The sequence below is a fragment of the Struthio camelus genome, chromosome 21 (assembly GCF_040807025.1).
Source record: "Struthio camelus isolate bStrCam1 chromosome 21, bStrCam1.hap1, whole genome shotgun sequence".
Classification (NCBI taxonomy): domain Eukaryota; kingdom Metazoa; phylum Chordata; class Aves; order Struthioniformes; family Struthionidae; genus Struthio; species Struthio camelus.
The window spans coordinates 2,916,064-2,930,166 of NC_090962.1; the positions used below are offsets into that span (position 1 = coordinate 2,916,064).

The 14,103-nt window shown below is 39.2% G+C and overlaps 2 protein-coding genes across 9 annotated transcripts in view; one reads left to right on the forward strand and one right to left on the reverse strand.

The window, feature by feature from the left end:
- PRKCZ (protein kinase C zeta) overlaps positions 1-8,649 on the reverse strand; it is a 78,282-nt gene extending 69,633 nt beyond the window's left edge. For 2 of the 7 annotated variants that reach the window (XR_011135776.1, XM_068915971.1), the window contains exons 1-3: positions 7,561-7,991; positions 6,470-6,673; positions 236-357 (exon numbers count right to left, since the gene is read on the reverse strand). Coding sequence is in view for 6 of the 7 variants with exons in the window: in XM_068915971.1 (XP_068772072.1) it covers positions 236-357; positions 6,470-6,540 (193 nt within the window). In the remaining variant the exon portion in view is untranslated. Of the gene's footprint in view, positions 1-235; positions 358-6,469; positions 6,674-7,560; positions 8,034-8,136 lie in introns of those variants that run through there. The other 5 variants (XM_068915975.1, XM_068915974.1, XM_068915972.1 and 2 more) reach the window with 5 other exon arrangements.
- Positions 8,404-14,103, forward strand: part of CFAP74 (cilia and flagella associated protein 74) — a 102,001-nt gene continuing 96,301 nt past the window's right edge. Inside the window, exons 1-2 of one of the 2 annotated variants that reach the window (XM_068915961.1) lie at positions 8,404-8,527; positions 12,018-12,113. The gene's annotated coding sequence lies outside the window, so the exon portion shown is untranslated. Of the gene's footprint in view, positions 8,528-8,766; positions 8,886-12,017; positions 12,114-14,103 lie in introns of those variants that run through there. The other variant, XM_068915962.1, reaches the window with a different exon arrangement.

A 14,103-nucleotide genomic window follows, 5' to 3' on the forward strand; every position in this document is an offset into this window, starting at 1 on the left:
CTTCAAAAAGGAAGAAAGTAAATTCAAGTACAGCACAACCTTGATATTCTGAGGTTCATTTATTCAGAGCTCCCTGCTTTATAGAACAGGGTCATGTGCCCTGGTATTTACAAATCGAAAATGACTTCACAATATGAAACCTGTTTTACACAAGTTTCCTCAGTGCCCCTCTTTGTACCAAAACATATAAACATACATGAAATGTTACTGAGCAATTCATCATTATCTACAGTACCTTCATCATCAATCCACTTAAGGGTAATCGGCTGTTCCTGTTGTAGAGTACACATCTCACGCACTTCATCACAAAGTTCACCGTAGCTCATTGATGCATCCAAGTTTGTTATCAGGATGTCCCTGCAAGAGATGAAATCAAACTTACGAGAAAACATGTGCTATAGCCAGCATAGTCCAGCAATTCCATCTATGGACTCTAAGCTGCAAAAGCATACTTTAAAAACTGGCTGAAGTATATGGCCAGAAGCCAACGGGAATACATCTCAGTATTTAACTTACTTTTTTAAAATACTGAAGTAGAGGCATTAACTGTATTAACGATTGTGGTTTTTCTCCCTAAATTTACTCCTTCCCATCAGTCAGCCCATTTCCTTTCATATAGCCACCAGTGCTCAAGACTGCACAAAAAAACAAAAACCCCCATGATTTTACAACAATTGGATCCTGGGATCTTCCATAAGGTGATAAAATAAAATCTCATGATTACTGTAAAGGCCTATAAAAATGTAATACTTCCTCACACCTGCTAGGTCATTAAAAAAGAAGCTCTGATTTGGTGAATTCTCAAAAGATATATTGCAACAAAATTAAATTACAGATAAAACCTTCTCCAAATTCTGTACTCTCCTGTACTTTACATCTCAAGTGTTTTGAGAATACAAATCTAATTTTTAATTATGCTTAATGTAAGTCATGCTCAGGCATTTGCGAGAATAACTCTTGATACAATGAAAAGTCACATAATACTGTCAAACAGAATGAAGATTTCTTTAAAAGAAAAGATGATGCCAAACAAATTCTGAAGACACAAACTAAATTTTTTCCTGTTTTCTAAATACTTTCAGGAAAAGACTCAAGGAAACTTAGCGATTAAACAAAAAGGAGACATACTTAAGTAGTCTGGGTACTTTCAAGACCTCCTAGCAGACAACTGCAAAACTGTATTTCCCGGTTAATGGCTACTGGCATATGCAACTCTTTCCTCTTAGCTCAACACAGTAAATGTATCGGAAGTTACTTAATGAGATTGGATTAGCTTTCCTATTTTCACCTAGTATGTTTTCTAACCTGTTATGCAATCTTACCTATTTTGCTTATTTGTGTTTTTCACCCAGATCCCAAAACCTTTAAGTATTTGACTTATTTACTAGATTTAACAACAAAATTTAAAAGTATCAAGTATGTGGAGATCTCTAAGAAGGGTAATACACTGAATTAAGAATCTTAAATTCTGTAACTTATATTAAGTGAAATACATAAATAATTTTACACTCTACTTTTTCAGATAAGAATTACCAGTAAGCAAAGTTTTAGCAGAATTCTTTAAAACATTGTTTTAAGTTTCAAATAACTACTAGCTTTTCAAGTGAACCTTTAAATTTACAATTGGTTAAGTATGCAAAGAACGGTAGCATAATAAACTAATTCTTCCTGATACCAACGCAAAAGAAATATGCAATCTGCAAAGCCGGATGGTTTTACAATCCTGAGAGTTGTCAGGTGAGGCAGAGTCTAAGAATAACCCCTTCCCCTCTGCCCAAGTGAGAAAGGCATACTTGATGCACCTACGTGAGTAAGGGGCCAAACTAGCTCTCAAAATAGTTTTTGATGACCGGTGCAGTGCCTTGCACCAAGACACAGTCACTGACAAAAGTAGTTCATTATTTAATGCACAGCCACCGCAAGCTACTAATAAAATCAAGCATTTGTAGATCTGTGGTAATTCTTGCCAACTTCTTTAGATCAGTAATCATGCTTTCACAGGTATTTAAATATGTATGCAAAATGTGAAACTATGCGGTAAGACAGTATTATACACACACACATGCCAACTGCAGTTGATTGGAATATTAATCAGGACTGAATTATTAAAATTGTGGTAGAAGATGGCATTGCCTTCTACATATAAATTAATGACCTTCAGATTAGCGTATTTCAGCTGTGTTATTTTGTCCAAGCAACACCTATTACAGATGCAAACATAAAATTAGGTTTATTCAAACCATTATCTTGATTATACCCATATTCTTTTGAGATTTACAATATTTAATCTTAATGCCTGTAGCCACGTTAGCCAATCAGGTCACAGATAAACAAACATTGTTCATGGTTCTAAAAGCTGATGTATTTAATCTATGTACATGAGTAATTCTCTTAATATAACTGCCCATACATATAACTTCCTGATCATTAGTCTTTCATATTACTTGTTAGCGTGCCGTTTTAGCTATCCAATGGCAAAAGCATGCATCTCGTGGGATTCTTCACCAATTAAACAGAGGTAATACACAGGGAAAAAAAGTGTTGCATCAAGGAAATGCTTACATGAAGCGATTTCAAATGATCACATACAAATCAGACAAACTAAGTAACTGAGAAAAAAATGAAGCGAGCGTTACACAAGTTTACAAGTTCCTTTTGCAATCTGCTTGTACACTTATTTATGGTATGTGAGGAACTCTGTCACACCCAGGAACAGGAATACCTAAGATCCTAGGACTCCCTGGAGACAGACTCAGCATTCATGCTTTTTACAGCTTCTTCATGCTTATTTTTAATTGATATTTCAAAAAGACGCATCATACTGTCACATGACATTTTAAATTGTTTAGGAGGTACCAGAATAAGCTTGACCCTAACTCTAAAGCTGTCCAACATGAACCATTTCCTGCAGTTTGTCAAACTTATTTAAAGACGACATTGAAAGGATCAGTTATACAATGTATAATGACAAAGTTAGTCAGCTTTTACTCATATGGACCCTTGAATTCAAACAAAGACAAAATTCCGTGATTACAGAACCCATTTTGTAAGTTAGGAGATGATTTACTCCTCTTCAAGTGAGGATAGCATTAAGCAAGTGAACATCATGGAGAGATTACTCCAATAATACACTAAAGATGAATAACTGAAAGAAGAAAGCCTGCACAGCTAATGGAAGTTACTGAACACAGCATTGCAGGAGACACTACTATAATATTTTATTCTAACTAACATTCACAGTGATTACATTCTTTATTGTAAATTCTAATAATGAAGCAAATGTTTCACCTCATCCACTTCCGAGTAGGTATGTTTTAAAGAGACACACATCGTTCTCTTTATAGCTGCACTTTATGCCAGTAAGCTATCCCAAACTGTTTATTGTAATTTCTACTTGTGTTTATAGTACCTTCCCTCATATAGCTAAGGCAGCTCTCCTATGTTGCTTGAGAGGAACATGCATATCCATGCAATCTCAGAAATGCATCACACCAGAAGTATTACGTTTGTATGTTCTTTTCAACCTAAGCCTGTGTATGATATGATTTAATAGGTGTAGGATTAAACTACTGAGCACAAATAACCATAAATAATGTTACATATATTGTGCAAACCTTTCAGTCAAATTCATACAACAGTTTACAAGCATCTATTAAATATCCCAAACAGCACCACGGTGCAGATGATTAATAATATAACAAAACTCAATTGATTTGCACAAGCTCTACTAATTATCACATTTCAGAAATTATTGAGCAACAGTAATAAAACAGCAGTAAAAATGAACCAGAGCATTGTGCCTATTTACTGCCAAAAATGGATAGCAAATTCTTGGTATTCTGTTAGGAATTCAGGTCAAAATTGGTATCTTATCACAAAAAGCATATCTACATTTTTGCTATGAGAATTTTTATATGAAAATTCACCATGTAGATAAGTGAACTGCAAATTAACAGATTTTACTAGACTTTCAATTTATAGATGGCAAAAATCAAGACATAAAAGTCAAATGATGAGGCATCAGGAAAGAGTTAGAGTCAGAAGCACAGGTAGGAGTAGAAGCCAACAAAAGTAAAAGCTTACCCTTATACATGAGAATATCTGTCTTTCAAGATGCTATTATCCAATTCTGCTAATGCATTAAAAAATGAAGAGAGTCATAGGAAGAGATCTATACAGGTATTAACTACTTCCTTAGCCACTGCACTGGATGCATTTTTACACTAATTTGTTCTCTTCCTTCCAAACTGAAATACTTGAAGTTTGTTGTGATAAAGCTGCTGTTCACCAGATTACTGACATAGGCACACCAGGGTTGGCCCATTTTTGGCTTTAAGGAAAAGAGGCAAAAATCCAATAATGGCAATTGCTCTAGAATTCTGAGGTCAGGACCTCAAACTATTTGGCACTGACTTGGAAAATAAGTTTATACTTAGCAGGAAAGCTCTTTATTTATATGAAAATTTGGTAGATATTTTCATAATTACACTACAAATACCACTTTCCTACACCACACTATTAAAAACCTCAACTACAGTATCTATGCTCATCAGTTCAGCAGGACAAAAATCAAGAAGGGTGACTTAGGTCACTTACTATGAATTCATGTGCTAATAAATTTAGTCTAAATGATTCAAATCAAGTCCAAGGACTTACTTAAGCCAAATATGTAACTCCTCAAATGATTTAAATTTATGGCTCAGGTGAAGATAGGAAAGACCAAAATCATGTTAATTCACAAGGGTCCTCACAGTGGCAGTAAATCAATTAAGTGAAATATGATCCATTAGACATCCAAGTCTCAGTCTGACAAGAAAGCCAAAAAGTCACTAAAGACGCTGCCATTCTAAGAGAAAATTCCTTCCCAGTCTATCATTCAGTATTCTTGTCCAGAATTTCCAGGGAGGAAGGAAATAAGCTCACACTGTCTAACAAAGGTACAGGAAGAACAGTATCGCCAACCTCCATCAGATTTACAACATACTTATAAAGCTCCCACACAACACACATGCTTCCTAAAAGCACTGAATTTGAGTATTAGGTTTATTGCACAGATGCAATAGAAACATCTAGGATAGCTGGATATTTCAGTTGCCGAACAGAAGCATCTATGCAGACCAATCTTAAAAAACGTTCACATTCAAAGCAAACAATATTTCTTGCCTGCAGAAATCACGTCCAGATAATCCCTGACACACAATAGCCTTAAGCGTGACCGTGAACAGGGTATTCCGCAGCCTAACCACCAACCAGATTTTCTATGTGATTTTGAAGTGCTGGCCTACAGGACTCGGGGTTTTGTTGGTAAAAAAATAAACTGACATTTGATGCTTTACAGGAAGACAAACTCCTACACCCTCCCCTTAAAAACCAAGTTACATGTTGAAGTAATAAAACTCTTCATGACTCTGTTGTCAATTGACTGAAGTTATGAAGACCATGACTTTCTTTTCACTGTCTTAAAGCAGAGCTGCAAAAATAAGCATTGAGAGGACAACCAAAGAAACTGCGTTAACACCAATATTTCACTGCCCTTCATGTTCCATTAGTCAAGCTGCTTCAGGGAAGGAAGAAAAAAAGCAGCTATCAAGAAGAGAGCAAGCTAACATACTTTGCAAGTTTTTTGGTGTTTATTCACTGTATGAAAATAAACATTGTGTCTTGAATTTAGATTTTTAAGAAAAAACACACACACTGTTAAAACTGAGTCTTCAAGCAGCTTACATAGGCTCAATCTAAGTTTATTCATAATTTGAGATTTAACTAAAATTCTCTCTTCCCACATTTACCTAGATAACTCCCTGGCAAGCATTCTCTTCAAAATTTCTCAAGAGGCAGACAAATCCAATGACATCTGATTGTTGCTTCAAGATTTACATATTTACCCACAAAAAACCCCACCTCCAATAATTTTCCAAACAGTGACCACTGTAAATTAAAAACAATATCTAAAAAATCCCACCGGAAAAGAGCTCTCGTACTAAATACCATAGATTCTGTCCCAAGGAGCACACAGTCATGAACTGACATCTGTGAGTGGAAACCTGCACTTAGTAGTCTCCTGCTAATTTCAGTGGTAATCTGCAGATTCAGAGCTCACAACATGAGTAAATATAATAAAGTACAATAGATGTATTTCTATATTATAAAAATATAACAACTGTATCTGGATGTAACAGAACAACTTATCTGCCTGTGAACGTAAAACACTTGCAAGAAAACAGAAAGCAATAACCCATCAACCCAGACTAAGGAATAAAACAGCAACTCTTTTAAAATGTTTCAGTGTGCTGCAGTTGTTGTGGATGTTTATTTTAATAGCCTAGAAGTTTATATACTTGTCCTGACATTACATTCAAATCCATCAGCTTCCTGGTTACTCTGCTACTAAGTGAGACTATAGACTCCTGTTCGATACGCTTCAAAATTAGGTATGACACAATACACAGGAGGGAATATGTGGACTTACCCGCTATAGTGTGTTTTCACCCTGATGAAGTCTCTGTTCAAATTAACTTTTGAGCCCATTCTGCTAGGCATGGTCTAAATTCAACAGTCTAAATGAATGACTATATGGTAACTATATAGAAAGAGCAGATAATTCATTTAATTCTTAAGTGAAAGACTTCAGATGTGATATATGCACATCTTTTCCAGACGACAGTCAATCCAGCTGAAAGAAAGAAAAATCAAAATACAGATGAATATACACACGCTCTACTGAACAAATGCGTTGTGTCAGATTTTGTAAACTCAAGTAGCTTTACATATAAAGCCAAAAGAAAACAAAAGGAAAACATACAATAAGACTTGTCTGGCACAGTAATGAAGTAAATCAGTTTAAACTACCCTGCATTGCATAAGCATTCCAATTTATAGACGATCGGAACTCAAGACAGTTTGTTTTTTGGGTTTTTTTTTGCACAATTGGTATAAAACATTTAAATTTTGGTTTTTTTAAAGGACAATATTTTCTAACAAAATATCCAGTAGTTCCTTCCTGGCCAGAAATACTCAAAGGAATTAACTACTTCTTCATCCATACTACTTCTGGCTCTTTTCTTTCATACAGTAGAGAATTCCAATTCAAAGTAATTTGCATATACATGGAAGACAGTTACTCATTCATGCTAATTACAAATTTATTCAAGAAAAGTGAAAGAACTCCAAAGGGCTGTCTAAGTTGCCTTTAGAACTGGACTCTCAAGCAAATATCCTGCTTCTTCAGAGGTTCTCTCTGCTCCCTCCCATATACAGGCATACTCGAAAATATTTTCACACAGCTCCCTAAGCCCGCTCTCTAGGGAAGCGGGGCCACACGGACCATGGAAAGATGCCAGAACTTGGGCTCCCTCCCCTGCTGGGGTTTGAGGGCACTCGCAGCCCCTTCCCGCCCTCCCCAGGGCTCCTCCGGCGCCCGCCGACCCGGGGGCGACGCCGCGGCCCCGACGCGCGCGGGGAGCGAGAGGCAGGGGACGCTTTCGCCCGGACGAGGCCTCTCCCTCCCTCCCTGCCGCGCCGCGCCCAAGGGACGCCTCTGGGGCTCCCCCTTCCTCCTACCTACTCTGCTGCTCCGGCCGAGGCAGGTCCCTCCCCGGCGGCCGGGTGCCCAAGGATCCCCTTCCCCATCACCTCCGCAAAGCTCACCGACAACGCCCGCCCTCCGGGCCTGCCTCTCCAGCCCCGTCCCAGCAGAGCTCGGCTCTCCGCTCCCGCCGCCCCCAAGTTGCTCAAAGTCCCGCCAGGAACTTCGGGTCGGACCCCGGCTCCGCTGCCCTCCGGGCAGGCGAGTCCCCCGGGAACCGTGGCGGCAGCAGCACGCTGCGGAAAGAGCCCCAGGTTCCCCCGTAGCTGCTCATCCGCTCCCCACCTCAGTAACCCCCTCCTCCTCCCCCTCCCCCTCCCCCTCCTCCTCCTCCTCCTCCTCCCCCTCCTCCTCCCAGCCCTCCTCCTCCTCCTCCCAGCCCTAGCCGCACCAGCGCCACCACTCCGAACATGGCCGACGAAGAAGCACCCACAACCAATAGAGCCCCTCCCACTCTACCTGCCGGCCAATAGCAAACTCCGGCTCACCTGCAGCCAATCCCCAAAAGGATATTCCCCACCCGTGACCAATCATAGGCTAGAAACCGTTACCTGAAGAGTAGGAGCCTCTCAGCCAATAAAAAGCCATAGAGGGAGCGGAAGGCGGGCGCCTGCAGCCAATCGGAGAAGCGAGCGGCGGGTGCGCGGCTCCCGTGGGCGCGGCGGGTGGGGCGGTAGGTGTGATGGGAGGGGCGGGGCCAGAGGGGGCGGCTGTCCTCACACGACAGCGGCCGGGCGCGCTCTGGCGCTCCGCCGTAGCCCTAGTCCGTCCCTGGAGGGTTTCGGTGCCCTGCTGTGCCCGTGCAGCACCTATGCGCTCGGAGATGTGGTAGCGCCGTGGCGAGAGGAGGCCCCAGGCCCGAGAGGAGGAGCAGACGCGACCGTTACGGCGCTGTGAGGGCACAGAGCTACGGTTCTGCTCTCCTCGGAGCCCTCTAGAGAGGTAGTGGGTCGTCCAAACTGCCGAAGGCCCCTTGGCTCTCCGGTGTGGCCTCGCCCGGCCCCCCCTTAGCTTCAGCTCGCCGGGAGGCGCTGGCTCGCTGCGGGAGGAGCGGCAGCGCCCCCTCGGGCTAGGCAGCGCCGGGCTGGGGGCAGGGAGCGCGGGGCCGCCTCGGGGCAGGGCCGGGGGCGGTGCTGAGGCGAGCGGCGGTGCCCGGAAGGAGCGGCGCTGCCGCCCGGAGTTAGAGGGAAAGCTTCCTTTCACAAGAGTGTAGTTCCATGGAAGGGTAATCATACCACCCAAACCGAGAAGACTTCATTCGGGACTGTAAAGGCAGGAAAACTGCTGTCGAAATAAATAGGTACAGAAGAAATGAAACAATAAAAATAACAATATCGTGACTTCTTCTGAGTAGCCACATCGGGAGGGGAGGAAAAAAAGCAATGGACTACGTTGTTGTAACGGTGCTGACTTACCTACGCTTTCACAAGGGCAAGCCTGTGAAACGTCCAATGTCATCACTATTTCAGTTTTATAAAGTGCTTTTTTTCCTAATGCTACTTTGATCTGTTGATTTAAAACTATGAATCAGCTATGACTTAAGCACAGTGGTCTCCTCTGTTCTTTGGACAGAGGTGTGGGATAGTTGTACTCACAGAGTCCCCTCGTGGAAATTAAGAATTAAAATGGCCAGTTAGTTTTCTTCTATACCTAAACCAATTTGGCAAGCCAATAAGCTATCCAAACAAAAGGCTTGCCTTGGAGCTTTTGCTTAGCTGTTTGCATCTCCTTCAGGTAACTAGTCCACTGAACTCTGAACAATAAACCAAGCCAGGGTGTCACAACCACTGTGGTTTGGGTTTGACTACTCCGAGTTGAGCAGTCATAATCTGTATTTTGAAAATGAGAAAAGACTGATCCTTAGTCTCTTGCTATTACCTTGTACACACCTACCTCAAGTTTCTTTTAGACACCATTTTGCGCTTTTACAATTCCCTTGAGGGTTATAGGAATGTGTGCGCTTGTACGAATATAGCGCTAATGCTTTGTTTGGTGTCTCTATGAACTTCCAAAAATATGAATAATGCTTAATACTAGTTTAAGTAGGAGTACAGAAGCAAAACTTATTCCCATCAATCTAGATGTTTTCTGTGACTCCAAAAAAATGCAGCAGTTGGTTTGATTTAACAGTCTTTAATTTGAATAAATAATGACTCCGTTGCTAACTTTATCTCAATTGGAATTCTCAGTGTTGTTTCAAACTGGACCCTTGAATCTTCATATGTTTCAGATTTCATCTTTAAAATGGAGAACGTTATATAAGATGTGTCAACGAACATGCTTTATTTCAGGGCAAACTAGACTTTGATCTCTCTGTCACCTCAGACATCCTGTGATACTTGAGATGTTGGGCAGTGAAATAAAAGATGGTGTAGTTCTTCAGAACTGTGATTTATTTGAATTTTTTTGTTGTTGTTTTTTCTCAGCACAGCTTGCTCAGGACAAATTGTTGGATACACTTTCAGCAATTACAGAAAACCTGAATACAAAGCAATTTGTATATCTTGCAAAGATTTTTCTTTATTGGTCAATTAGTACTCATGCTGTTACTTTTAAAAGTCTTATTTTTTGTTGCTTTAGATTTTGTTGTATTACAGGATTGTTTAAACACTTGAATTTGTTAGTAGATATTTCTCACTTCTGGGGAAAAGAGTGGGCAGATGGCTTTTTTGTGGGAAGATGTAGGTTTTCCTCTGTGCATTAGTTAACAAGGTTGTAACTGGTTTGAAAATGCAACATATTGAAAGATCATTGTGTCTGGCATATTGTTTTTGAAACACAGCTAGCTTCTGTTGGCCTAGAGCCTGTAATCCTGAATGTATTTCTGATCCTGATTATTTTTTTCCGATGACAGAGCATTGCACTTTTATCTTCTACAAAACCACTCTCAGCTTAATAAAACCAAAGCTGTTATATGGCTGCCAACCGCACCTAAATTTGAAGACCTGATAGTATCCTTATTAACACCACTATTTTGAGGGTCCTACAGGTCAGCCATTTTATTTTATGCCACCTGTACCTGTGGTACTAAATACTCATATGCATCAGGTTTGTGTATTGTTTTGCATTCTTATCCCTTCACCTCAGCATCAGTGGGTTTAGTCCCAGTTTACACAGATATGACCACAATGATAATCTAGCTTTACACATGTAAGGACCAGGTATACATTCAACCTCACTGTCCAGTTGTGCAACAGATTTATAGTGGCAGTGATGAAAACTGTTTTACTAAAGAATGTATTGTTGTTATTGCGATTGCTGCAGTAGAGAAGTTTGCTATTACCTCATGTTACTGAATTGCCTTTTTGACTAAAAGTTATGAACATGCAGAGCGTTGGTTTCTGAATGTAACATCTCCTTGGTTATTTAATTTTATGAGTGATTGTGATATTTTTGAAGTCCGTATTTATATAAATGTGTATATCTACATGTTTCCAGCAGATGGCAAAATATTCCTAGGCAACTGTCTGGGAAAGAAACAGCTGAATATACAATGATTATTTGTGCTAGTCCCTTATTTTAGTCCTACAGGCCACTGAGAACTGTTCTTTAAAGATTAGTTTAAAGGGAAAACAAATTATTTGGGGTTAATAGCATCAATCTAGAGTCCTGCTTCTGGCATCAGATCTAGAGTCCTGATTCAGGCATCAGATGTCTATGTTAATGGCTATTAATTTCACTAAAGTGCAAAGTTATTTTATCTGTATTTTCCTTTTTAAAATTCCAAGAAACATTTGCTCTTTAATGGCTTTGGAAACTCCAAGGCAGTGCAACTGTTTTAGTGCCTCTAAGAGGAATACAATACTTCCTTATCGTGGTCCAATCTGCTCTTCAGCATTTTGAAAGAAATAGGCTGCAATTGCATAGGAAAATTGTATCAAGGGGATATTCTTTCCTTTCTGTCTCAGACCCTTATTCAGATAATAATGTCATGCATGCATGTGTGTGTGTGTGTGTGTGTGTGTGTGTGTGTGTGTGTATACACATTTATATATGTATATATACACATTTTTATATATAAAATGTTGGTGTGTGTGTGTAATTCCCTTTATTTTAACAGGACTACCTGCATTAAAAAAAAAAAAAAGGGCACAAAAATACCCCACTGAATCTAGAGAAGGAAATTATACTAGTTTATTCTGGTCTCCATATGGAGCAAGTAGTATCTTTTAACCTCTTCTGTGAAAAGAATAATATTCTGGAATATCTCAGAGCAGTTTCACTACATGGGCCATTCAGAAAAAACAATTGTCAAATATAACTTTATACACCACAGTCAGGAAGAAGTGAGAAAATTTCTAGGTTTAAATGTTAATTAATTTGAATACAGTAGAAATAATTTGATCTCTCACATGTAGTATTTGCTACTAGAATTTTGGCACGGTTAGCTACAAAAACAGAAAAAAAACATAGTGTATTTTTTTTTTTTTAGGTTAGAGGGAACCGTTTTCTCTTCAAGTTGTACTTCAGCATAACTGAGACAGAAACAAATTTTCTCAGCCCTCTTTACTCATCCTGCCTAAAACCTGTAAGTAATGTTTGTTTTTGGAAGGTATGTACTGCATCTGAAATTGCTTTGTGTGTATGAAATTTTATTATATATTAACTGTAGTTCCTATTATTTCCACTGTACATTTGCCTCATTGTGATCTACTGATAGACATATTAGTCTAATGGAAAACCATTTTAAATTTTCCAAATAGCTCTAACTTTTCTTTATAATCTTAGCATTTCTTTTTTCACATTTTGGTACACAGATCTATTTGAATGCCATGTTTTATATTAACCTATTGCTATTCTGGCAGCTACCGCTCCTGCAAAAAGAAGGGAAAAAGGAGTATCCTAACGTTACTCTTTCATACTATGTCCTTCCACTTGCGTATGCTGGTATTGTAAAGTACAGATCCAGAAAAGTGATTCTCTGAATCCAGACTACAAACAGAAGGAGAGATTTAAAGGTACTGGGTATTTTGGTTGCATAAAAGAAAGCTCGGCCAATTTTTTGCTCAGTAGAATACAATAAAATATATTTCAGTAGAGGAATGTTCATGTAGTTGGGTTAGTGAAGAACTGCACTGTTCTTGTGAGCTGTACTTTTTGTTGAAACAATCTAAGTCACAGGTAGGGCTGCTTTTTAAATATTTATGAAGGGCGTATATAACATGGATGTTGGGATGTTTACCATATTTTAATGTTTATTTAAATGGAGAAGGGGCTGTAAAATCAGATGAATGGTTTGAAACAAGATATCCCATAAGAAATACTTGAGAGTCATCACAGAAGAACGAAAGAGTTATTGACTAGCAAGGTTTATTTTTTCTGTAGCTCAGATCACAACGTTATTTTTCACTGAGAGCCTCAAATCCCAGGGTTTGAGCAACAGAGGATCTTGATTGAAAGGGATACCTACCCTCACTAAGGGACAAACTGTTAAGGCAATACATGAGAGAATTCTTCAGGGAAACATACAGGAATCCACTAGAATGTCTAAAGTAAATTTTGCCTGTGTTCAGTCAGATGGTCAGTATTTGACTAAAACAGGCATGCTCATAGGTTGCTCATTGTTTTAAGATTTTCATGCATAAGTTCTTTGTCTGCACCTTTAAGATTAGTTATACTTTAGTTTAAAAAGTTGATTCAATAACTGTAATTATCAAGTATCTCAGATCCTAAAGAGAAAAATGTCAGCTATTGAACCTAGTCAGGACTACTGAGTTTAATATTTAAAGTGCTCTCGCTTAGCACCCATTCCAAGACTGAGCGAATCGCAAGTTTTGAGAGAAACACTTCAGGTCTGCTAGGTAAGAGAAGAGGAGTGGTGGGCAAAGGTGTTATTAGTGTGGAAGCATAACATGAATTGATAATCCTATGTCAGTAAGCACTTAACTTCATTATCAGTGACAGCTGATCTGTCTCGTCTCCATAGCAACATCTCTGTTTTTACAAAGGCCTTCCTCTGAAAGAGATATCTGCCTTTAGAAACAAGGATCAAAGGCTATGTATTTCTTACGGTTCATTTTATTTCACAGATCAGGAAATCAGCAGAGGTGAGGCCTCTGTCCTTGTATTTTGGAAGATTGTTGCTATATTGGTAGTTAAATCTTCCCTCTCTACCAGGTTTAAGAAACAGGGAGGAAAAGCTCCTTATTTTAATTTTGTTAGTTCAGTGAACACAAAGTTGTGCGATTAATTAGCAGGTGACTTAGCTAGGACTTTCAAACATTGCTTATATGTTTAAAACTATTGGGCATGTTCCTATTGTTAAAGGTTGTTAAAGAATCATTGTTCTATATAAACTCTTTGTAGAATATATTATTATGTAGAAAGTTCTTTCAAATTTAGGAGAAATATATAGTGTTGTGAGTTACTAAACTTGATGAGTAGGTGGCAAGACTCCTGTTTGTCTACATTTCTCTGCTGATACAACTTTTTAGATGGCTCCATCCACAAGGTGCTTGTATATATGGGATAAAGTTGATCACCTTCCCTCCACTACAACCTTCCCAAAATTCCTTCCC